The 25,272-nt window shown below is 36.7% G+C and overlaps 2 protein-coding genes and 1 pseudogene across 2 annotated transcripts; all 3 read left to right on the top strand.

Annotated features, from left to right (window-relative positions):
- The first annotated feature begins 1,346 nt into the window (after positions 1–1,346).
- Positions 1,347–3,932, top strand: LOC137714175 (receptor-like protein 3). Its single transcript, XM_068453455.1, has one exon. The coding sequence runs from the start codon at positions 1,723–1,725 to the stop codon at positions 3,910–3,912; it is 2,190 nt and encodes a 729-aa protein (XP_068309556.1). The 5' UTR covers positions 1,347–1,722; the 3' UTR covers positions 3,913–3,932.
- Positions 3,933–7,347: 3,415 nt separating this feature from the next.
- On the top strand, positions 7,348–9,570 carry LOC137716631 (receptor-like protein 3). The gene has a single exon (XM_068456073.1). The coding sequence runs from the start codon at positions 7,352–7,354 to the stop codon at positions 9,545–9,547; it is 2,196 nt and encodes a 731-aa protein (XP_068312174.1). The 5' UTR covers positions 7,348–7,351; the 3' UTR covers positions 9,548–9,570.
- Positions 9,571–15,205: 5,635 nt separating this feature from the next.
- LOC137714188 (receptor-like protein 2) lies at positions 15,206–18,248 on the top strand (annotated as a pseudogene).
- Positions 18,249–25,272: the final 7,024 nt, after the last annotated feature.

Below are 25,272 nucleotides of genomic sequence, written 5' to 3'. Positions count from 1 at the left end.
GAGTAAAACATTGTCATGATAACATGATATTTCATAAAAACCCTTTCAAAAATCATATATCTCGTGTATAGGTTGAACCTAAAAACCCACTTACTAATACGTTCTTGGATCGTAACTGTATTGCCATGTCTAGCCTCAAAATAAGTCTCTCCTATATGAAATCACTATATCAATCATTATTAATACAAATAATCCACCATCAATTTTTTGAAATCCAACGGTCACAAAACTCTCAACATGCTCACAAGGAAGTTCGGGAACTTGTCCTGAATGCGGCCCAATTTCTTCTTTTCTATTTTCTTGTTCGAGGGCTTAATTTCTTGTTTAATCGACAAGCTAAAGAGGACTTAAATTTCAGGCAAATGGTTTACAATCAATGCAGAACACGTTTTGTTCAAAGGGTGAATTATGAAAGTGCTTTTGAGTCATAGTCCAAGGTGGCTGTGGAAAACTTGGTATTGTTGACAATTCTGAAGCCCAACCAACCTGATGTTACTCCTTAGTCCTGCTCCTCATGACTGAAGAAATATGAGGTTCCAATTCCAAAATCAACTGGCAATGCGGAGAGTGACCAACCGTGAACGAACTCAGCATTACAACACAACCAGCAGTGAGGATATGAGAGCAACTCCAGCGTGGGAACCCTCCCCCCAGGCTATTCACTATTCAATCCACCTAGTGAACAGTAACTGCCTTTTGCATCTTCACCGTTGCACTTGAATAGCCTTGGCAATAAGCAATAAAATAATATTATTTTTTTATGTAATAAATAATAGTATTTTTGTATTTATAAAATAATAGTATTTTTTTTATTTATAAAATAATAATATTTTTTTTCAGAAAACTTGTCTTCACTGTGGACGAAGAAGGAAGAGATTGAGAGCTCTGCCGAGCTCCCATATGAGGAGGAAGGAGACGGAAAAGAGCAAGGTTAAATCGAATCCGACGCCAACGGAGAACCAAGCCCTGAGAATCTCGCAATGGGTCTTGCCGAAATGGAAAAGGGGTTGGTTGAAAACCTAGAATTTGAAGTTGCAGTAGCAGCAGGAGACGGTGGTCACATGAGGAGGAACCGGCGGAGATGAGTTTGCAGGGGAGGAAGCGGCGGAGATGAGTTTGCAGGAGACGGTGGTCGTGGGAGAAGGAAGCGGCGGAGATCCGTTCTTGTCATCGGCACAGTCGGTTTCGTCGGAATCCACGTCTCCGTGGCCCTCAAAAAGCGTGGAGACGTCGTCCTGACGTCAGTCCATGTCAAATTGCCTTCGAGCGCTCGGGCAGGCACAAATCAACGGGCCTGGCACTCGAGCCTGCTCGGGCTTCCTCGCCAGCCAACGCTGGACTTCCTCCCTCGGGCAATCCAACCCTGTTCCGGAGTCCGTCCCTCGAGCAGGAGCTCCCGCTGGAGCTGCTCATGACTTGTACCACATCGAAAAGTTAAGGAATATACTTTCATGGGCTTAGTAGGAGTTACAGCTAGTCCGTTAGACCCACTTAGTTTTAGCGTGGAACTTAAAGGCTAAAATCGTTTTTCACCTGGCCGGTGGGCAGATTAGCTAGGTAACAGGAATCATATACAGGTACATAGTACAACTCATGTGCTTTATATTCTTCGCATGCATCTGCCAAGAAGCATGGTTCATGTTTCGATGTTTCTAGCCCTTATAGTCTAAACAAAGCAGTGTTTTATATATAACAAACTTGTGAGCAATCAAATATACAGACATGGCACTTCAAATTTCATATGGCTTCCTCTTCATATTTTTTATCTCAAGTTTCATAGCTACAACCCCCGCATGCCGAAAAATTGACCAACACTCTCTTCGGTCTTCATTTGATATTGATTCTTCCAGTTTAAACTGGTATTCCAACGATTGTTGCCGATGGGAGGGCATCACTTGTGATATGTCTGATAGGGTAACTCATTTGTTGTTGCCCTCCAAAGGTATCAAAGGTTGCATTTCTCGCTCTCTTGGAAACCTCACACATCTTTCGCATCTCAACCTCTCCCACAATATGCTTTCCGGTCCTCTTGAGGCTGGAATTTTTTTGACCTTGACTCGCCTTCAGATCCTTGATTTGAGTGAAAACCATTTATCCGGAAAACTACCATCATCTCTATCATCAAGTTATATGCAGATGGTGGATTTATCTAGCAATCAGTTTAACGGAAGAATTCCATCTTCATTCGTCCAACATGCCTGGAATTTGAGCAGTTTGAATATCAGCAATAATCATTTTACAGGCCAAATACCATCCTCTATCTGTCTTCTTTCCTCTTCGCTTAGAGTCTTGGATTTCTCCCACAATATTTTCAGTGGCTCAATTCCTCTAGGACTAGGAAACTGTTCCAAATTGGAGGTCTTTCGTGCTCGCGACAACACTCTCTCAGGTTCCCTTCCTGCTGATATCTACAATGCTCAGGCCCTTCAAGAAATTGCATTATCTACTAATAGCCTTTTCGGACCCATCGGTGAGAATGTTGGGAAGCTCTCCAAATTAAAGCTCATGCACCTTCATTACAACAATCTAGAAGGTCCTCTGCCCCCATCTTTGATGAATTGCACAAACCTTGTTGAAATAAATCTGGGATTCAACCGTTTTAGTGGGAATATCTCTTCGCTCGATTTCTCTAAACTTACTCAACTTAGTAAGCTAGATTTTATAAATAATGCACTCACTGGTATCTTGCCAACAAGCCTTTACTCATGCAAGTCCCTCAAAGCACTTCGACTGGCTTCAAATGATTTCGAGGGACAAATCCAACCTGAGATTCTTCAATTGAAAAACTTGACCTTCCTCTCGGTTTCTCATAACAGACTCACCAATGTCACAGGGGCAATGAAGATATTTATGCGTTTCCAAAGTCTTAGGGTGCTCCTTCTTTCAGAAAATTTTCAAGGTGAAGAAATGCCAGATGGAGATATAACTGTTGATTTCAGGTTACAAAATATGTGTGTTTTCAGTTTGTATGACAGTTATATGACAGGTCAAATACCTGCATGGATTTCAAAGTTCAGGAAACTGGAAGTCTTGGATTTGTCTTTTAACAGGCTCACTGGCACAATACCTGGTTGGTTGGCGACTCTTCCGAGTCTTTTCCATTTGTTGTTGACTGACAACTTGATTTCGGGTGAATTTCCAAGGGAGCTTTGCGGACTACAAGCGTTAGTATTGCAAAAGCCTACGAATCAAACAGGCCATTGTTCTCTTGAGTTGCCCATCTACTTCCAACGCGGTAATAATGTAACTGTGCTGTCTTCACAGTACAAGTATGTGGCCAACATGCCCAGAGTAATCTCCCTCAGGAAAAACAGTTTAAGTGGCAGCATACCCTTTGAGATTGGCCAATTGCAATATCTTCAACAACTGGATCTAAGCATCAACAACTTCTCCGGCAACATTCCAGACCAAATATCCAACCTCACAGAGTTGGAGAGATTAGAACTCAACAGCAACCGTCTGTCAGGTGAAATCCCATCATCACTATCAAGTCTCCATTTCTTATCTAAGTTTACTGTTGCATACAATAATCTTGAAGGATCAATAGCAGCCGGCACTCAGCTCCAAGGCTTCAGTGCCTCTGCATTCGAAGGGAATCCAAAACTTTGTGGCACCCCACTTCCAAACCAGTGCTTGTCAAGTAATGGCAATGATGCAGATGAGAATGAGAACAACCAGGATTTGGACGACGATGAGGATCAAAGTCTATGGGTTGGGTTATCCGTTGCGCTTGGTTTTGTTGTAGGGTTCTTGGGATTCTGTTGCCCTTTGCTTCTCAAGAGGACGTGGAGACATGTATATTTCCAATTCCTGGACAATGTTCAATTCAAGCTCTATCTGATGTGGAGAAGGCTTAGAAGAAGGTATGACTCTTTTTGCGTTTTCTTTTTCGATTTGGTTTGTGATGTTTAATTCTTGTCCTTGTTCTAAACAGGAAATGGTGAATTTTTCATGGTCCCTGACAACTTCCAAACCACCTCTCTCTTTAGTGTTCCAGTTAAAGCTCCCTGCCCAGAAGAATAAATATTTTTGTGTACGAATTGAGCCAGAAATTCTCTGGTGCAAAACAACTATTAAAGAGTAAGTTCTAAATCACATGTTTAACCATAAAAATATTTACTTTTCTTCTAATTACTACCTCAATCAGCGCTCTCTCTCTCTCTGTTTAAGAAAGAAAGCAAAGCAAAACCATCCACACATCGCACCCTTCTTCCTACCTCTCCCTTGCTACCCCTCATTTTTTCCAACCCATAATCATGAATTAGATCTCGGAATATTGGACTCTATCTTGACACAAGACCCAACGCTCACAGCCCATTGCTGAACCAGCTTACCATAAAAGTTGGGCGAAGTGCAGAATGATTCATGTTGGAACAGGCTGTTTTACACATCCCCTTTGCCCTCCCCTCCTCCTGTATGTTTTTTTACATTAATTTCAGGTGTGGTTGTGGATGTTGTTGGTCTTGATGAATTGATTGTGCGCAACACTCTCAAATCTAGTTTTGGTTCGAGTGCTCTTTTCAGTTCGGGGCAATCTCTTCCTTCCCGGATGATGCGGTGGCGGTGGAGGCTTGCTTTTTACTGCTTGAGATTAAAGTTTTTTCCTGTTGTTTTTTATTGTTGCCTACAGGCCTAAGTATGTATGGGCCTCCCTCTATGTTTTGGGTGTAGCTCTCATTTTGCTTAAGTCTGTCTACTCTACTATGTCTTACTCTGTTTATTTAGTGTTTTGTGTTTGTTTGGACTTAGACCCATCTATCACAAATTGTAATATTCCCTTTCATTAATAAAATTTTATTTTCAACAAAAAATAAAAATAAAAAAACACCACAAAAATGTTTAGGTCGCATAACACATCAAACTATTTTGCAAAACAACAAGAGCAGAAGCCGAAAATTGCAGAGCTCCAACTTTCGCAAGAAAAGGCGGTTCAAGAAATGGGCGGTAGTGGCACCTTAATCCTGCAAATTGGCCACTGTTGGAAACATGAAAACAATTTGGATATCCGGAGAAACACAAAAGAAAACGGTTCACGATTTTTATTTTTTTTCTCAAACAGTAAAGTTTAAATTGCAATTATCTTGTTAGCGTACGTTAGCATGGCACATTCTGGAAGAAACATGTTGCTGCACCAATGTAACCGTTTCTTCTGTTAAATATTTTGGCATACAAATCTCTTGATTTACAATTTAGAAAACTTCATTGTAATTCTTTAAAAAGATGAGTTTTAGACTATAACCTTGTGTAAGATTAAAATCCAATTTTAGTCCCTAGTACATTTAATCATCTCATATATTAGTTATATTTTGATGTTTTATTTATCTTTTATTCCTATTTTAATGTATTAATTACATTTAAATTTAATTTTCATGTCTACATTTAGGCAGATAATTGTTTTTATAATATATAGTCCGATAACAATTTTGTATGTTCTTCATTTAGGTACATTAATATATTTGAATATTTCGGTATATCCATCGATACAAACATATATGTATATTAATTCATCGATACAAACATATACATGCATTTCGGTACATACATTTTGGTACACACATTTGAGTTTTTTTTTTTTTTTTTTTTTTTTTTTTTTTGAGTACAACGATATATTTTACACTAAGGAGAGGGGTTCGGCTAAGTCATACAATAGACAATTCAGGTACATTAATTCAATATACTATATTTCGGTACATACATTTCGGTATGTACATTTTGGTACATACATTTCGGTATTGATATTTAGGTATATTAATTCAATATAATACATTTTCGTACATACATTTAGGTTTATTATAGTATATTTCGGTACAATGTAGGTGCAAAAAAGTCAATTTTATATATATATATATATATTTCGGCACAGTACAATCATGTATTTATATATTTTGTATCACAAATTTCTTTTAATATCTTCTCATTTGTGTTTATTTATAATTAAAGAACTAAATATGTGCATATTAATAAAATAAAATTTTAATGTGGAGAGATTAAATAAAAATACACATTAAATAATAAAAATTGAATATAAATTTTGATAAAAGTACACTTCAATGGATTAAATTGAATATGTAATCTAGCACCAGATTTTTTTAAAATTTTAATTTTTTGCAAGGACTAATGTTCAAAAATCCCTTTACAATTTGATGATGTCTTGAGGTACTGAAGAAGTTGAGGTTATACCATGTCTCTCCTCTTATTAGTGTATGACTTATTCTCAACGCGTCTCTCACGTGTGATGAATTTTCAAGCCTAACACGTGAACAATACATCAGGGTGACGTGAAGCACATGTGACCATTTAACTTCACACATGGGACAATCGGTTCTGATATCATGAAGAAGTTGAGGTCATTTCATAAAACCAATCGAAAATATGGGGAATAACCCAACTTACTTATAAGTCCATACAAGATCCCCTACCATCAATGTGAAACTATTCTCAACATGTACCGCTGTTTTTCCTACTCTGCATTAGTGTAACTATAACATATTATAAAGCATCTTACCCAGCGAAAAAGATAAACAAATGCTCCATTAATTTACCTTGATCATGACTTAAGTAAACCCATTGAGTCCAATCTGGCATGCGAGGAAAAAACAACTTAGGTAAGTGGCATGTGATGTCAGTGCAATTTCAAAGCATTCTCCGTATTTATTATTATAGATTTGAAATTTCAAAGTCTAGACAAAGAAAAAAATATAATCATGAAATAAGTCAACAGATGATAGGTCTACATCATGCTATATTATGTAATTATTACGCGTAATTGTATCATTTTTTTTATAAGAACGATATTTAAATTTTAAAGAGGAAAAATCAAGCAAGTAACCTTCTCTTAGAGTACATACACGTTGTTCAATCATGGACAATACACTAAATTAATTAATTAATGAGCCTCTCACTTCTACTTCTTATACTTAACCACACAACTCTCCTATTTAATTGAATTTCCTTAACTTTATTGCATCAAAAAAATTGTCAAAGTGATTAAAAGTGCTTCTACTTCACACTCAAAGGGCTTTTAAAATTTTAATCAAACAACTATGTTTCAAGACAAAAATGTTTTTAGCTCGTCCAAAAGCACAAGCGAAAAGTCAATGTAGACATTCTATTACGTTGCTGCCAACCCATGATTAGACCCTCCATTGTTAGTGACGTCCCATTTCACTCAAGTCTCTATTTAGCAAAGACTGAGAAATTCAAACACCGAGCACAAGAATACAAACCATTACCCAATTACCTTCTTCCCTTTGTTCATTTCTACCGCCTTTGGTTCAAACAAAGGAGTGTATATATACCCCCGAAACGACGTGAGCAATATAACTCCGGTACAGCCATAGCGAAAAACACCATGCCGGAACCTAGTCATATAATGCCTTATGGAGTCCCTTTCCTGTTTTTTGTGTTCTGTGCTTTCATTTCTACAAACCATGCTTGCAACAAGGCAGATCACAACTCTCTTTTGTCATCTTTCAATAGGTCCTCTTCTCGTTTAAATTGGTCTTACAGTGATTGTTGTCACTGGGAAGGCATCGCTTGTGATGCTGATGGTAGGGTAACACATGTTTTGTTGCCTTCTAAACGGCTCCAAGGAGGCGTTTCTTGTTCTCTTGAAAACCTCACACATCTTTCGCACCTCAATCTCTCCCACAATCTGCTTTCCGGTCCTCTTGAAGCTGGACTATTGTTGTCCTTGAGTCGCCTTGAAATCCTTGATTTGAGCTATAACCTTCTCTCCGGAGAAGTACCAATGCTTCTATCATCTAATTACATTCAAATAGTGGATTTGTCGAACAATCAATTCAATGGAACAATTCAATCTTCATTCCTCCAGCATGCCTGGCGTTTGAGCAGCTTGAATGTCAGTAAAAATCATTTTACTGGCAAATTACCTTCCTCCATTTGTCTTCGTTCCTCTTCAGTCAGAGTCTTGGATTTCTCCCACAACGATTTCAATGGCTCAATTCCTCTGGGACTAGGAAACTGTTTGAAACTGGAAATCTTTCGCGCGGGCTTTAATACTCTCTCTGGGACTATTCCTAGTGATCTCTTCAAAGCTCAGACGCTTCACGAAATTTCATTACCTTCCAATCAGCTTTTCGGTCACATTAGTGACAACATTGTCAATCTCACCAGCCTTATAATCCTAGAGATTTACTTTAATCATTTGAGTGGCATACTTCCTCTCCATATCGGGAAGCTCTCCAAATTAAAACTCATGCTCCTTCATTTCAACAATCTTGAAGGTCCGCTGCCCCCGTCTTTGATGAATAGCACAAACCTTATCGAACTCAATCTTGGATTCAACCATTTGAATGGAAATATCTCGGAGCTGAATTTTTCGAAACTTGATCAACTTATCAAGCTTGATCTCGGGAGTAATTACTTCTCCGGTGTCATGCCAAAAAGCCTTTACTCATGCAAGTTTCTGAAAGCGGTTCGCCTGAGCGGTAATTATCTAGAAGGACAGATACAACCCGAGATTGTTTCGTTGAAATACCTATCCTTCCTCTCGCTTGGTAGGAACAGACTCACCAATGTCACCAGCGCTATGCATATATTGATGCGTTTTGAAAGTCTCAGGGTGGTTATGCTTCCAAATAATTTTATAGGTGAAGAACTGCCGGATGGTGATGCTATGATTGGTTCTGGGTTTCAAAATCTCCGCCTTTTTGGCTTATCGGACTGCCAACTTAAAGGTCATTTTCCGGTGTGGATGTCAAAGCTCAAGAAACTCGAAGCCCTTGATTTGTCTTCTAACAGACTCACAGGCTCAATACCACCTTGGTTGGGAAGTCTTCCCCGTCTTTTCTTCATAAGCTTGAACAACAACTCGCTTTCGGGGGGACTTCCAAAGGAGCTTTTCTCACTACAGGCTCTTGTATCCGAGAAGCCTGCCGCTCAAACAGAGAGTGGTGATGTCGAACTACCTATCTACACGCAGAGAACCAATGCATCTGTCACAGCTCTGCAGTACAACTATCTATCCAACTTGCCGCGAGCAATTTACATCCGGAATAACAGTCTAAGTGGCAACATTCCCGTTGAGATAGGCCAGTTGCAAAACCTTCACGAGCTAGATCTCAGCGTCAACAACATCGTTGGCAGCATTCCGGACCAGGTATCTAACCTCACAAACTTGGAGAGATTAGACCTCTCAAGAAACAATCTGTCGGGCGGATTCCCAGCTTCACTATCAAGTCTTCATTTCTTGGCTTCACTCAGTGTTGCATACAATAACCTCCAAGGACAAGTACCGTTAGGCACTCAGATCCAAAGCTTCGATGCCACTGCCTTTGAGGGAAACCCGGGACTTTGCGGTTCCCCGCTTCCAAACAAATGCCAGCAGAACACAAGTGATAATGCAACCAAGAACATGGAAGATGTGCATGGCAATGGGAATGAAATTCCATGGTTTTATATTTCAGTGGCTCTTGGTTTCATTGTAGGATTTTGGGGAGTTTGTGGCTCTTTAGCTTTGATCACGTCATGGCGACATGCGTATTTCCAGTTCCTCTCCGATGTTAAAGATCGCTTCATATGTTGATTAGTGTAATTTTTCTGTGAGAAATAAAGGACTTATTAACCGCATTGCTGCTGCATACAATCTAACAACTGAGTAAAACAGAAAGGGAATTAACGTTATAGGGTTAAACATGCATCCAACTTTCCTAACTAAATTTATACGCAAATGTCTTCGAATTTCATCAGGATGGAATTCCGAAATAGTCACTTGGAAATTCACTTGCAGGCTGCCGTTTAATTTGTCAAGAATTTAAGCATTCTTGGTGATCAAGTTTTCCGTGATCTACCTTATAATTAATTATAATTCTCCGTTGAATAAATAGTTGCCATTTTCTTACAAATATTAATAAGAAATATGGATTAAAAAGAAACGAGAGAGCATATATAAAAAATGAAATTCGTATTAGAACTCATTTTCAAACAATTTGAAAAATAGCCAGATCTTGAAAGTGATATCTGAAGTTTCTACTTGATATACAAGTGGTTGACCATTTTATATTAGTTGTAGGGCACCTTACTTGCTCTTGCAGAAAAAACTTCGACTCTCGCTCTTCTCCTTTCCTAAGACAAAAATCGAAAAAAATTAAATTGATTCCAAATTCATTTTCCCATTCCGTTATGTAGCGTTAAAGAAAATCATTTTTCTCTCTTTTTCTGTAGTTTTAAAAAATCTAATCTCACATAGAGTTTGTAGCTGAAGTGATTAAGAATATTATACCATTGCACTCAAAGTCCAAAGTTTGAGTCTCCCCTTGTTGCTTGCATCCAAAAAGGAAAAAAAAAATTGTAATATAAATGCATTCGGGCACTTTGAAGTCATTTGTAAGAAATCAAACCAACCCATTTTTCAAAGGAAATATAATCAAATGCAAAATTATTTAATTCCCCGTAATTGGCTCTTTGAAGCCTTTTGTTTGTCGTTTACTACTAAAGTCAAATCAAACCAATCAAAACCTCTTCAAATCCGTAGGCTTAACACATAAAGAATCTTTACGTGACCTTGAAGATACAAGGAAATCTCAGATAAAACCAAAATATTATATAATATTGGTCCATAGAAAAAGCTTGCAAGTTGCAACGTAACAATGTTCATATGTAGCTGTCATGGCTTCCAGAAGATGTATATACTGTACAAAGTGGTGCACATTTGACCTATATGTATACGCGTATATGCGTATTATGTAAGAGAAAACTAGACTTGAAAGATTAATACACTAGCCAAGAACACAAGAATTAATCAACTAAATCACAATCCTTAAATTATGTGTGTAATACAAGTGTAAGAACTGCAGCAATTATACCAACACATACCTGTAGACATGAAAACCTGCACACAACCTTCTCCTCTCTGCAAAACTCAATACTCTCCAACTTATAGGTAATTGGAACAATAAGAGCGTGTTTTGTGAGAGCAGGGGCTTGTGGCTTTATGCTACAAGACTTGGATTGCCCTATAACAATCCTACAAGGAATACAAGACTACATTCCCTATACAAGTATAAGTCCTATTCTTAAGCTTATCAACACGGAGTTTCAATCCAAACCAAAGTCAAATTAACTCTCATAAACATATTAAGACTTCTTTATAGCAATCTGAGACAACAAGGATTATTACCAAACCGTATGAATCACACTCATACTCTAACATTCTCCCACTTGAGTATGATTCACAACAGTAAATAATCATATCAATTTCAATATTAAGGTGGTCACACAAGCCTTACACATATGTCTCCAATATTAACATGATACTACTCACACATGTCAGACAATGAATTCATAATCTCCTCTGCAATACAATGTACAGATTCATCTTATAAATCACAAAGTCCAATTCATGCTTGTAGTAACATTTCACAGCGCATGAGCAAACCAAAAGTTTACTCCCACTCATAAAGCCCAAAATATTATAATTCACCAACAGCTTTATCAAAATTCAAAAATATTGACTCAAGAGCCTTTATTGAATTATCAAACTATTTTCGTTGAACAACTGATCACAGATTTATCTGGAAGGGTTGAACTATATGAAAACATCAACTAACTAGATAACATAAACAAAATCTAGCTACAAAGCATAAAACTAACTATAAAGCATAAAGTTCTAAACTAAAACACTAAGCTTCCAGAAAACCTTGTGCAGCATACTCCCACTTGTAAAGCATTCCACAACAGGCATCCATAAGCTCTTGATAACAAATATAATTACTCCCACTTATCAAGAGCATCCACCACTCCCATTCAAGCAATATGAGCTTTGAAAACTCCATTTGGCAAGGCTTTGGTTAAAGGATCAACAATCATGAAATCAGTGGCCAAATGTTCCGCAATGATGCCAACTTCTTTCACTTTTTCCCTCACCTTAAGAGCAACCATACAAGCTCTATAACAAACTGTAGCCATATTCAAATAAGTGATCACCAAATCTTTTGGATGACAAAAGCTTAACCTCACATACAACTTACCTACGTATTTTAAAGTATTGAACTTAAGAATCTTTTCTGTTGCATCGCAGAATTAACTCAAAAGTCACAACATACTTAATTTGCACTTTGTAATTATGTGAACCAATATAGCAAAACCAAACCAATTTGCTCCCACTTAAGTAGGCCATACTTAATACAACCAAGTTAAGTACAAGTTAATAGCAACTATATTAACTAAAAATCATTCCAATACAATGAACTAATCAAAATCCATATGGAAACTAAATTCGTTTCTTTTTGAATGCTAACATAATAGGATCCTTCTCATTACTTAAACAAATTACGTAACACAAATAATTCAACCAATTGCTTCAATAAAACCATAAACTGGTTTTTAAGCATCCATATGAATTATAATGGCGGGCCTAAATACTCTTAGCCTTATGCTTACATCCGAATATATGATTCTCCCACTTAAGCATAAGCAGAATGTACGACACAACCAATAAAGGAACCGGAGATATGAACCAATTGGTTCCCGATTCCTCACCAATTGCATAATCTCAGTTTAGTCATATATACCTAAACCATTATGCAAACAGTCTATGTATCAAAAGATAGTCACAATCCATTCAGAAAAAACATATCTCACATAAACCCAAAATCACCTGTTTCAACAACGATCAAAATCAGAATAGCAAGCACAATATTTTTGCATTCAATTTGATCCTTACTAGTTCAATATGCATCGAGCAAGATCAACAAAATCTTGATAATGTATGGATATATATCACAACAATATGTCTTGATTAAAACGAGATAATCAAGACCAATATTTCTTCTGGAGAACTCAAAGTTCATCTTCCTCCCTATTTGTGATTTCAACCAAAATATAATAGCGGAAGCATGCATCATGAAATCACAAATATACATATACAATAAGCATGCATCTTAAACTCCATGATTTTCACAATACAATAAGCACAGGCTTTCTTATGAATTCATAAATTAAATCAATATGCATTCGACAATGTCAATTTGTGTTGTACACAAATATAGACAACAGCTCACAGAAGCTAATTTGTTTATCATCCCTATATAATGGATGACACAAGCTAATTCTCAAATTTTATAGCTTGACCTATGTATAATCATACAAGTAAATTTTTAAGGCTAAGATCAATATATATCGCCACAAAATCTAATTTGGGTCAACTAACGAAAATAAGATCATTACAAAAATAAAACCCAAATTACACCAATGTAAACAGATATGTCATATATGCACAATAACAATTCTACCCAAAACATATTTCACATATATATGTTCATTCATCTGTTCATATATTTTCTTGTATGCATGCATCAATATGTAGATAAGCTTATGCAAGTTCTATTTGATATAGATAAAACTGCATGCCCATAATTGTAACATCTATGCACAAATGCTATATCCATATGCATACAGATTTCATTCATATATGCTATTATATATAAATCACAAAGCAATTGGCATCCACTTTATATATGCATTTGTATTTGTTGCTTTATAATAGCTGCTGAATTGCATATGCAGTCAAATCCATTCCAAACCAAACAAGCATATCTTGTATTTACCACATTTAAGGTCCAACAACTAAATTGATAGCGATCAGATTTTTGTAAAATTAGTCATCCAGTCAAAGATTTAAGGTAAATCTTGCTAAGAATTAAGAGGATCAAGGAAATTTTAAGAATTGCTTTGCAAGATATGCTCTCGTAAGGATGACGGTACATACAATAGCATACACGTAGACTCTTTAATGAAAAATAGAAGAGTATATCTAGGCCTACACTAATATGATTCCAGACATCTCACGTAAATCACAAGTTGGCATCTATAGGGATTTCGAGTTTAATCATGCCTTCACAATATATATAAATAAACAAGTATACTCGAAATAGCAGAAACCCTAATTCATTATGCTCCAACTCATCGCACTATAATCATACACATAGGAGAACAATTAATCATGCATGAAACAGTGAACTGAGTTACCCGAATGCATCACTGGACGCATATTTGTCAACCCGATTGCAATTCCTCAGCTCCATTGCAGATTTTCAAAGTAAATTCACCATTGTTACAGATGCGCCAAACCAAAATCATCGCCAAAGTTATCGGCCAGAATCCCGTCGGCACCAATTCCCATTCAGATTTCAATAATACAAGAGAAAACAATAGAACAAGGAATGAGTCAACATCAATATGAAGAATCAGAAAGATAACACGATCCTCATTCAGTGGTTTTTAACAACATAATTAGTTGATCAGGATACATCTTTACTCATATAAAGGATTAAGAAACCACAATTACCTCAATATGTAGACATCATAATGAACACAGCGAAAGCAATAATTCTCAAAATTAGAACTATGATGTTTAAAATAAATGTGTTTTGCTAAATCACTTTATTGATCTCCAAAGAAGCAAGCAAGAATAAGTTCACCCTTTCCCAGATTAAAGAACACGAGTTTCTCCCCTTTTGGATTGATAATAATCCCTAGTTTTCCCTTTTATGTTGCCAGGGTCAGAAATAAAAAAAATAATAAATAAAAAACAAAGTGGTATTCCTAAAACGACTCGTATTATCATTGTTCTATAAAACCAATAAACAGACTTGTTCCTTAACTGAATTCACAATTAGTTTTGCAGATTGAAGGACCAATGATTGAACTTAATTGAAAAATCCATTGGCTCTGATACCACATGTAAGAGAAAACTAGACTTGAAAGATTAATACACTAGCCAAGAACACAAGGATTAATCAACTAAATCACAATGCTTAAATTATGTATGTGATACAAGTGTAAGAACTGCAGCAATTATACCAACACATACCTGTAGACATGAAAACCTGCACACAACCTCTCCTCTCTGCAAAACTCAATACTCTCCAACTTATTGGTAATTGGAACTATAAGAGCGTGTTTTGTGAGAGCAGGGGCTTGTGGCTTTATGCTACAAGACCTGGATTGCCCTATAACAATCCTACAAGGAATACAAGACTGCATTCCTTGTACAAGTATAAGTCCTATTCTTAAGCTTATCAACAAGGAGTTTCAATCCAAAACGAAGTTGAATTAACTCTCATAAACATATTAAGACTTCTTTATAGCAATCTGAGACAATAAAGATTATTACCAAACCGTATGAATCACACTCATACTAACATATTATATGTAAACAAACCTGTGAGAATCTTAATCTAAGATGGATCATTCAATCTCTCATGGCTTCCTCTTCATCCTCTTATTCAATTCCATTATATTTATGAATGATGTTTGCGATCCAAGCGAACGCAGAGCTCTCACGACCTTCTCTCGCTCTCTGTCTTCTTCTCCATTGAACTGGACTACTACTTCAGCTGATTGTTACCAGTGGGAAGGCATCACTTGTGATCAGGACCTTCACATCACACGATTGTAGTTACCATCCAAGGGCCTCAATGGGGGTATTATTTCTCCCTCATCACTTGGAAATCTTACCCATCTCAAACACCTCAATCTCTCCCACAACTCACTTTATGGTTCACTTGAAGCCAGATTCTTCTTGTCCTTGAATCGCCTTGAGATCCTCGATTTGAGCTACAACCTTCTCTCCGGAGAACTCTTACTTTCTCAGCTTCCAAGAAATGTACAGATTGTTCATTTGTCCAGCAATCACTTCCATGGAGAAATTCCATCCTTATTCTTCGGACGTGCTTCAAATTTGACTAGTTTCAACGTCATGGACAACAGCTTCTCGGGGTCTATCCCGTCCTCTATTTGTCTTCATTTGTCTCCCTCGATTAGACTATTCGATTTCTCCCACAATGAATTCAGTGGCAATATTTCTCACAGATTAGGTGCGTTTTCCAAACTTCAGGTGTTTCGCACTGGTTACAACAACCTTTCGGGACTACTTCCATGTGACTTCTACAATGCTACCACACTTAAAGAAATTGCGTTGCCTCGCAATTTGCTACACGGTGCCATAAGCGAAAGAATTGTCGACCTCACAAACCTTGGATTCCTTGACCTCCAGTCCAACGGATTGAGCGGTTTTCTCCCTGTAAACATTGGTAAGCTATCCAAATTACAACACATGTTCCTTCAATTTAACAATCTAAATGAAGGAAATATCTCTGCCCCCATCTTTGATGAACTGCACAAGCCTTATTGAACTGAATCTCGGAAATCAACCTTTTCAAAGGAAACATCTCCACCTTTAATTTGTCCAATCTTACTAAACTAACGATACTTGATCTTGGCCAAAACCACTTCACTGGTTTCTTGCCAACAAGCCTTTACTCATGCAAGTCCCTGAAAGCAATTCGAGTGAGCAAAAACAATCTAGAGGGACAGCTACAACCCGAGATTCTTTCACTCGAATCCTTGTCCTTCCTCTCCCTCAGCTACAGCCGATTGACAAACATCACAGGGGCAATGAAGGTACTAATGCGCTGCAAGAGTCTCAAGGTACTCTTTCGACAAGCTTTTACGGAGAGAAAAATTCCAAGTGAATGAAGCAATGGCTAATCTCGACAGGTTCCAAAATCTTCAAATGCTGGATTTGAGTAACTGTCAGCTCAACGGCGAAATACCTCAATGGTTATCGAAGCACAGAATCACCGGGTCGATTCCTAGTTGGTTGGGGGCTCTTCCGAGGCTCTTTGTTTTAGCATTGGGAGTCAATCGAATTTCGGGTGAATTTCCATAGGAACTCTGTACACTTCCCATGTTATCATCCGAAGAAACTTCTCCTCAAGCAAACGATGATGTTCTCGAACTGCCTATCTACACCTCGACCAACACAACATTTCTGCAGTACAAGTTGTCTTACTTTCCTCGCGTGATTGACGTGAAGAACAACAGCATTAGTGGGAGAATTCCCATTGAGATAGGCCAGCTGCACCTCCTACAAAAGCTGGATCTTAACATGAACAACTTTTTGGGCGAAATCCCAGAGCAAATATCCAACCTCAAGAACTTGGAGGAATTAGACCTTTCCTTGAACCATTTTTCCGGAAAAATCCCATTGTCATTGGCAAGCCTTAGTTTCTTGAAATCTTTCAATGTCTCGTACAATAGTCTTGAAGGATCAATACCGACCGGCACACAGCTTCAAAGCTTCAACGCCTCTGCATTTAAAGGGAACCCAAAACTTTGCGGTCCCCCACTTCCTATTGAGTGCTTGTCAAGTAATGGGAATGATGGAGAGAATAAGAACAGCCAGGATTTGGACGACGACGAGGATCAAAGTCTATGGATTGGGTTATCCGTTGTGCTCGGTTTCGTTGTAGGGTTCTTGGGATTCTGCTGACCTTTGCTTCTCAAGAGGACATGGAGATATGCATATTTCCAGCTCCTAGACAATGTTCAATTCAAGCTCTATCTGATGCAGAGAAAATTTAGAAGAAGGTAAGAGTGTTATACACTTTTTTTTTTAATTTATTTATCAAGTTTTATTCATTTTCCTTGTTTTGCTGATGTAAGTCTTGTGAGATTCTGATATGTAATCGGGAATTTATTTTTGCTTTGTGCGTCACTTTTCATGTGATGAGTGAGACAAAGACCGGAATATTCCCTGATTACTTCCAAATTTTTCTTGATTTGGTGATGTAAATCTGTCGAGATTCTTATACGTAACTAGAGATATATTCACTTCTATGTGTGCAACTACTTGACTCATATAAATATCATGAGTGAGATAGATACTGAATATATCTCTAGTCACACCCTAATTTTCCTTGGCAAGATTTTGACATGTAACTGGAGATATATTCTCTTCTTTATATCTCATTAATAAGGTGATGACTGATAAAAAGAGACGAAAAATATCCCCAGTTACACCTAAATTTTTCTCAATCTATCTTCTTTTTTATGAGCTTAATTACTTTTTTCACCCTTGTTCCACCTGATTAATTAAACATAGGATGAAGATTAACAAGCAACCCCAAGACCGGGTCCAAGTCTCAAATCAAAGGGGAGAAAGTTGAAAGCAGCAGCTATTCACACACTGAGGGTGACAGTAAAAATTGCACAGAACATGCAAGCCTCAGTAGCTCTTTCATGGTGACTCACAAACAGGACTGCTCTACCTCCGTCTTCAGTGATCCAATCAAAGAAGAAATACATAGTATCAGTTGAGCAGCCCTTTTATTTTATCTCTTATTTCCGGTTAGGGATGTCGTTCTTTTGATAGTAGCGGAATAAGAGCGAGAAAATCGAACACAAAATTTTAGATGTACATTATTAGACACAAAATATAGTTGTAGAACAGAATTTTATAAAATCTTTTAAATGCAACAGTTTTTTTTTTTAGCCGTACTATCAATCATCATCTAAAAACATGTTTGAATAATTCTCATTTGAAAGTTTGATAACGATAATATGTCAGAAGAAATTACACCACAGGGCTGCCCTTCTTGATCTCTTCTTCTTCTCTGGGTTTGAAGAGCTTTGCGCTGAGCTTGACTCCATTGCTGGTCTCAACAGTGCAGCGCTCCACCGTACAGTTTGACATCAGGGGAAGAGAGAGAGAGAGAGGAAGTTGCTGGGGTAGCTGGTGAGTGTATTTTGGTGGATGAGAAAGTGACAAAACTGGTATGGCCTTCTAAGACCTTGCATTAATTTCGGAACATAATATCCCCTAACTCGATACTCAATAAATTTTAAGAGTCATACGTATAAGTATGAAAACTAAGGCATTAATATTAAACCAGTTAATCCAAGAATATATGTATATCGTCACTACAGTCTAGTATATTACTCTTTATATGTAAGTGATATGTTTTAAATTCGATTCTCATCAAAAACAAAATTGAAGAATACATTTATATCATGATAAATCTCAAATATAACAACTATAATATAATATTCTCATCAGAAATGCAAACAAACGAGCTCATGCAAGGGAGGACACTCTAACATGAACAAGATGGGTGTATAAATCTACGCTCAGGTACAAATACACGTGATTACTACGTGAAGTTGGCGCAAGGCACATCACACTTCAGTCTTGAAAGCTAAATGCAACTAGTACAGGCTGGAACTACATAAATCCAACGTGCAGTGTGAACATACACGTGAAGTTGATCATGATCCTAGACAGTACTATAGATATCGGTTTAACATACATAATGAGATAATAAAAATGTATGATCATGCCATAATAATGTTCACAAAACACATAAATCATAATGTCTTCAATATATAAAATATTTGGATTCGCTAAGTAAAACATTGACATGATAACACGATATTTCATAAAAGAGAGATTATATTAACACACCCTAAAATTACTTTTTCCACACCCTTTTAATTTTTTAATATTTTCTATTAAGTGTTATATTAACTACATTGCAAAATATGAAGAATTGGTACAGAGAAAGAGAAAGAATTGGTAGAGAGAAACAAGATATTGTATTGATTGATCAGACAAAATGTATACAACTGAACTTGATGAAATAATAGCTATACAATCCCTTATATATTCATACATCCTAATTACAATAATACCCTTCTAACTATACTAATAAACTCCACTACTGAAATAGTGCCATGTGACATTTCTGTTATTACTAAACATTTTTATTATTATGTTAGTGGTGTGTCAAAAAATATTAACAAAATAAAAAGATTTGGAAAAAAAAATTAAGGTGTGTGCGAATATAATTCATTTTCATAAAAACCCTTTCGAAAATCATATATCTCGTGTATAGGTTGAACCTAAAGGTCCACTCACTGATATGTTCTTGGGTCGTGACCGTCTTGCTGTGTCTAACCTCGAAATAAGTCTCTCTTATATTAAATCACTATATTAATCATTATTAATACAAATGATTAATATAAATAATCCACCATCAATTTTTTGAAATCCAACCGTCACAGAACTCTCAACATGCTCACAAAGAAGTTTGGGAACTTGTCCTAATATAGTACGTTGAACCCATCTCACGAATGTGGCCCACCACAATTATTTCTTCTTTTCTATTTTCTTGTTCGAGGGCTAATTTCTTGTTTAATTGACAAGCTAAAGACTCAAAGAGGACTTAAATTTAGGCAAATGGACAAAGTAATAATTTAATTCAATTAATTACTTTGCTATATTTGGGATTGTAAACATCAGTGCAGAACACGTTTTGTTCCAAGTGTGATGGAAGTGCTTTTGAGTCATAGTCAAAAGTGCTGAAGCCCAATCAACATGGTGTTAGTCCTTATTGGTGTAGGTGTAGCTCCTCATGACTGAAAAAGGATGAGGTTCCAATTTCAAAATCAACTATGTCTTACTCTGTTTATGGAGGGTTTTGTTTTTGTTTAGACCTATCTATCAATCTATCACAAATTGTAATATTCCCCTTCATTAATGAAGTTTTATTTTCAACAAAAAAAAAAAAAAAAAAAAACCCCCACAAAAATGAAACTAAGAAAAGGGTCCTGATTCAACTTGATACTACTCATCAAAAATCCAAAATCTGTATATGCAGAATCATTGAAAAGGGTTTATATATTTTTATTTTCGAAAGTGTATATATAAATTTTTAAAAAAAATTATATAAAAAAAAAAAAAAAAAACCTAATGTAAGTTGGGTTTTCACGTCTTCTAGTTTGCATGGGTTGAAAGCCGGAAGTTGTTGAATGAATCCCAACAAAAGCAGAAGTCGAAAATTGTAGAGCTTTAACTTTCGCAAGAAAAGGCTGTTCAGGAAATGGGTTGCAGTGGCACCTTAATCCTGCAAATTGGCCACTGCTGGAAACATGAAAACAATCTGGAAATATACGCAAAAGAAAACGGTTCACATTTTTTTAAATTTTTAAATTTTTAATTTTTTTATATCAAACAGTGAAGTTTAAATTGCAATTATCTTGTTAATGTACACAATGGCGGATCCAGAATTCAATCTTTGGTGGTTCTAATATAAAATATTCAAGGATTTTGTAGACAGAAATAATGCGCAACGCACAAAAGATTTTTCTCTATTACAGACGATTACAGAATTTCTTGGATTCTCAGGAAAATGATCCAGCGAGGATCTTTTTCCAAAAAAAAAGGGCGAACGGAAAATTGGGGTAGAAATTTTTTTAAAAATAGAAGATGGTGGGTCCAAATTAGAAAAAGGGATAGATAGAATGCAAAACGACAATGTTAACAAGCAGGGTGCAAAAGCACAACCCTTCTTCTTCATTTTGTCGGTTCTGCAACTCAAGCTTTCTGGCGAATACAACCCAGGGAATGGTGGCTCTTATATCTACTATGTTATCCTATTAATTTACTATAATTTATCCTATCGAGTCCTTCATGGCCTAGGGTTTAGGGTGGTCCTTTGAGGTTCTTCATAAGCATTTCTTTGATGTTCAGAGGTCCTAGGACCACCCCGGTCTCTATATAGATCCACCCCTGAACATATGTAGCATGGCACATTCTGGAAGAAACATGTTGCTACAACAACGTAACAGTTTCTTCTATTAAAACTTTTGGCAAACAAATGTCTTGGTTTACATTTGATGATGTCTCGATGTATTGAAGAAGTTGAGGTACACCATGCAAGGTCACTTCTTTCATTAATGTGAGACTTATTCTCAACACGCTTCCTCATGTATAGTGAATTTTCAAGCCTAACAAGTGGACAACACAACGGGATGATGTGGAGTGCGTGTGACCGTTTGACTTCACATGTGAGACAACTTGCTTTGATATTATGAAAAAGTTGAGGTTCCACCATAAAATCAAGTGGTCATACGAGGAGTAGCCTAACTTACTTATAAATCCATGCAATGTCCCTCTTTCCATCAACGTAAAACTTATTCACAACAGGTACTGCCTTTTTTCCTACTCTGCATGAGTGTAACTGTAACATATTATAAAACATCTTACCCAGCAAAAAAGATAAACAAAATGCTCCATTAGTCTAGACAAAGAAAAAAAATATAGTCATGAAATAAGTTGACGGATTATAGGTCTACGTCATGTTACATTATGTAATTAATACGCGTAATTGTATTATTTCTTTTTATACGAGAGATGTTCAAATTTTAAAGAAGAAAATCAAGCAAGTAACCTTTCCTTTCATGTAACAGTACTTTCAAGTTGTTAAATCATGAAAATTCACTAAATTAATTAATTAATGAGCCTCTCACTTCTATTTCTTATATTTAAGGAAAAATTAGTATATGGTTCCAAGTTACTAATGTTTATTGACTTTTTTAGATTTTGATCCAAGTCCCTAGCATTAATGTAATATTGAATTTATATGTCAGTTACATAATTTTTTAAAATAAAAATTAATAATTGATTTAGAATTTTAATACTCACACCTTTGTTAAATTCCTAACTAATTTTCATTCAAAACATTTCCAAAATAAATAAATAAAATAGAATAAGTTTGTACCCATTAGCTTTTTTAAAACATTTCCAAAATATACCAATTTGTTATAAGAATTTTTTAAAATTCTTAAATATACCAATTTGTTATATGTAAAATGAATCACCACAGGGCTGCCCTTCTTGATCTCTTCTTCTTCTCTAGGTTTGAAGAGCTTTGTGCTGAGCTTGACTCCAACGTTGGTCTCAACTGTGCAGCGCTCCACCGTACAGTTTGACATCAGGGGAAGAGAGAGAGAGAGAGAGAGGAAGTTGTTGGGGTAGCTGGTGAGTGTGTTTTTTGGTGGATGAGAAAGTGGCGAAACTGGTATGGCTTTTGCCCCCTACACTTGGACTTGGGATAGTTTTCTAAAACCTTGTTTTTCGGAACATAATAACCTCTGTCTCGCTGTAAAACTTATAAATTTTAAAAAGGGAACTTTAACGAAAAGCTTCCTATACTGTTTACTTTAATGAAAAATCATATTTTTACACTAAAATTCAATTCTAGTACTTCACTTTACCCTTTATTTTGTCATTTTCGTTAAAACTCAAAGTTTTCAAGGCTTTTTCATTGGTTATCCTTTTTAAAAGGGAATTGTTATTGGCATTCCAAATTTTTCATTCTACACTCCAAACTTTCTATATTTAGAAAGAAAAATACACTTGTGAGGAGTGTAAAATGAGATTTTTGGAGTGCCAATAACATTTCCTTTTTAAAAATAAAACATATATTGTTCCAATAAAACATATAATTATCAAAACTAAGGCATTAATGTTAAACCAGCTAATTCAAGAATACATGTATATCGTCATTGTCTAGTGGTATTCATTTTTACTTATTAAAGTGAGAGTTCTTATGTTCGATTATCGTCAAAAAACGAATTTAAAGAATACATTTATATCACAATAAATCTCAAATATAGTAAGTATGATATAATATTCTCATAAGAAATGCAGACAAACGAGCTCATCCAAGGTAGGACACTCTAACATGAACAAGTTGGGTGTATAAATCTATGCTCAAGTACAAATACACGTGAAGGTGGTGCAAGGCACATCCCACTTCAGTCTTGAAAGCTAAATGCAACTAGTAAAGGCTGGAACTACATAAATCCAAAGTGAGCATAGCGTGCAGTGTGAACATACATGTGAAGTTGGTCATGATCCCAAACAGTACCATAGACATTGGTTTAACATACATGATGAGCTAATAAAAGATGTATGATCATGCCATAATAATGTTCACAAAACACATAAATCATAACGTCTTCAATATATAAAATATTTGCATTCGTTGAGTAAAACATTGTCACGATAACATGATATTTCATAAAAACCCTTTCGAAAATCATATATCTCATATATAGGTCGAACCTAAAAGCCAACTCACTCATACGTTCTTGGATCGTAATTGTCTTGCCGTGTCTAGCCTCAAAATAAGTATCTCCTATGTGAAATCACTATATTAATCATTATTAAGACAAATGATTAATATAAATAATCCACCATCAATTTTTTGAAATCCAACGATCACGAAACTCTCGACATGCTCACAAAGAAGTTCGGGAACTTGCCCTGAATGTGGCCCACCACAATTATTTCTTCTTTTCTATTTTCGTGTTCGAGGGCTTGATTTCTTGTTCAATTGACAAGCTAAAGAGGACTTAATTAAATTTTAGGCAAATGGACAAAGCAATAATTTAATTCAATTAATTAATTTGCTTCATTTAAAATTGTAAAATCAGTGCAGAACACGTTTTGTTCTAAGTGTGAATTATGAAAGTGCTTTTGAGTCGTAGTCCAAAGTGGCTGTGGAAAACCTGTGAATGTTGACAATTCTGAAGCCCAACTATTACATCTCACATCGTCTAGGGGAGTGGATCATGTAAATCTTATATGTATATTCTCATCTCTACCTAGCACGAGGCCTTTTGAGAGCTCACTGGCTTCGGGTTCCTTGGGAACTCCGAAGTTAAGCGAGTAGCGCAAGAGAGCACTCCCATGATAGGTGACTCACAGGGAAGTTGCTCGTGTGAGTTCCCAGAAACAAAACCGTGAGGGCGTGGTTGGGGCCCAAAACGGACAATATCATACTACGGTGGTGGAGTGGGCCTGGGATGTGGTGGACCCCCGGGCCAGGATGTGACAATTTGGTATCAGAACCTAACCCTGGCCGTGGTGTGCCGATGAGGACGTTGGGCCCCTAAGGGGGTGGATTGTTACATCCCACATCGTCTAGGGGAGTGGAGTGGATCCTGATTGTAAGATCCCACATTGCCCAGGGGAGTGATCCTTATATGTATATTCACATCCCTACCTAGCACGAGGCCTTTTGGGAGCTCACTAGATTCGGGTTCCGTTGGAACTCCAAAGTTAAGCGAGTAGCACGCTAGAGCAATCCCAGGTTGGGTGACCCGCTAAGAAGTTCTCGTGTGAGTTCCCAGAAACAAAACCGTGAGGGCGTGATCGGGGCCCAAAGCAGACAATATCGTGCTACAGCAGAGTTGAACCCGGAATGTGATGGCGCCCGTACTGGGATGTGACACCAACCAACATGATGTTACTCCTTAGTCGTGTAGCTCCTCATGACTAAGAAATATGAGGCTCCAATTCCAAAATCAACAGGCAACGCGGAGAGTGACCGACCATGAACGAGCTCAGCATTACAACATGATCCACAATGGGGATGTGATGACTAGTACCACATCGGAACTAATTAGTTTTATCGTGGAAACTTAAAGGCTAAAATCGTTTTTCACCTGCAACATGAATCATATACAAGTACGTAGTACAACTCATGTGTTTTATATTCTTCACATGCATGCATCTGCCAAGAGGCGTGATTCATGTTTCGATGTTGTTTCTAGCCCCTTAAGTCTAAACAAATCAGTGTGTTATATATAATAGACTTGTGAGCAATCAAATATACAGAC

Source organism: Pyrus communis, chromosome 14 (genome assembly GCF_963583255.1).
Source record: "Pyrus communis chromosome 14, drPyrComm1.1, whole genome shotgun sequence".
Taxonomy (NCBI): Eukaryota; Viridiplantae; Streptophyta; class Magnoliopsida; order Rosales; family Rosaceae; genus Pyrus; species Pyrus communis.
Note: the sequence above shows the minus strand (reverse complement) of the source record. Positions and strands in the feature narration are given on the sequence as shown.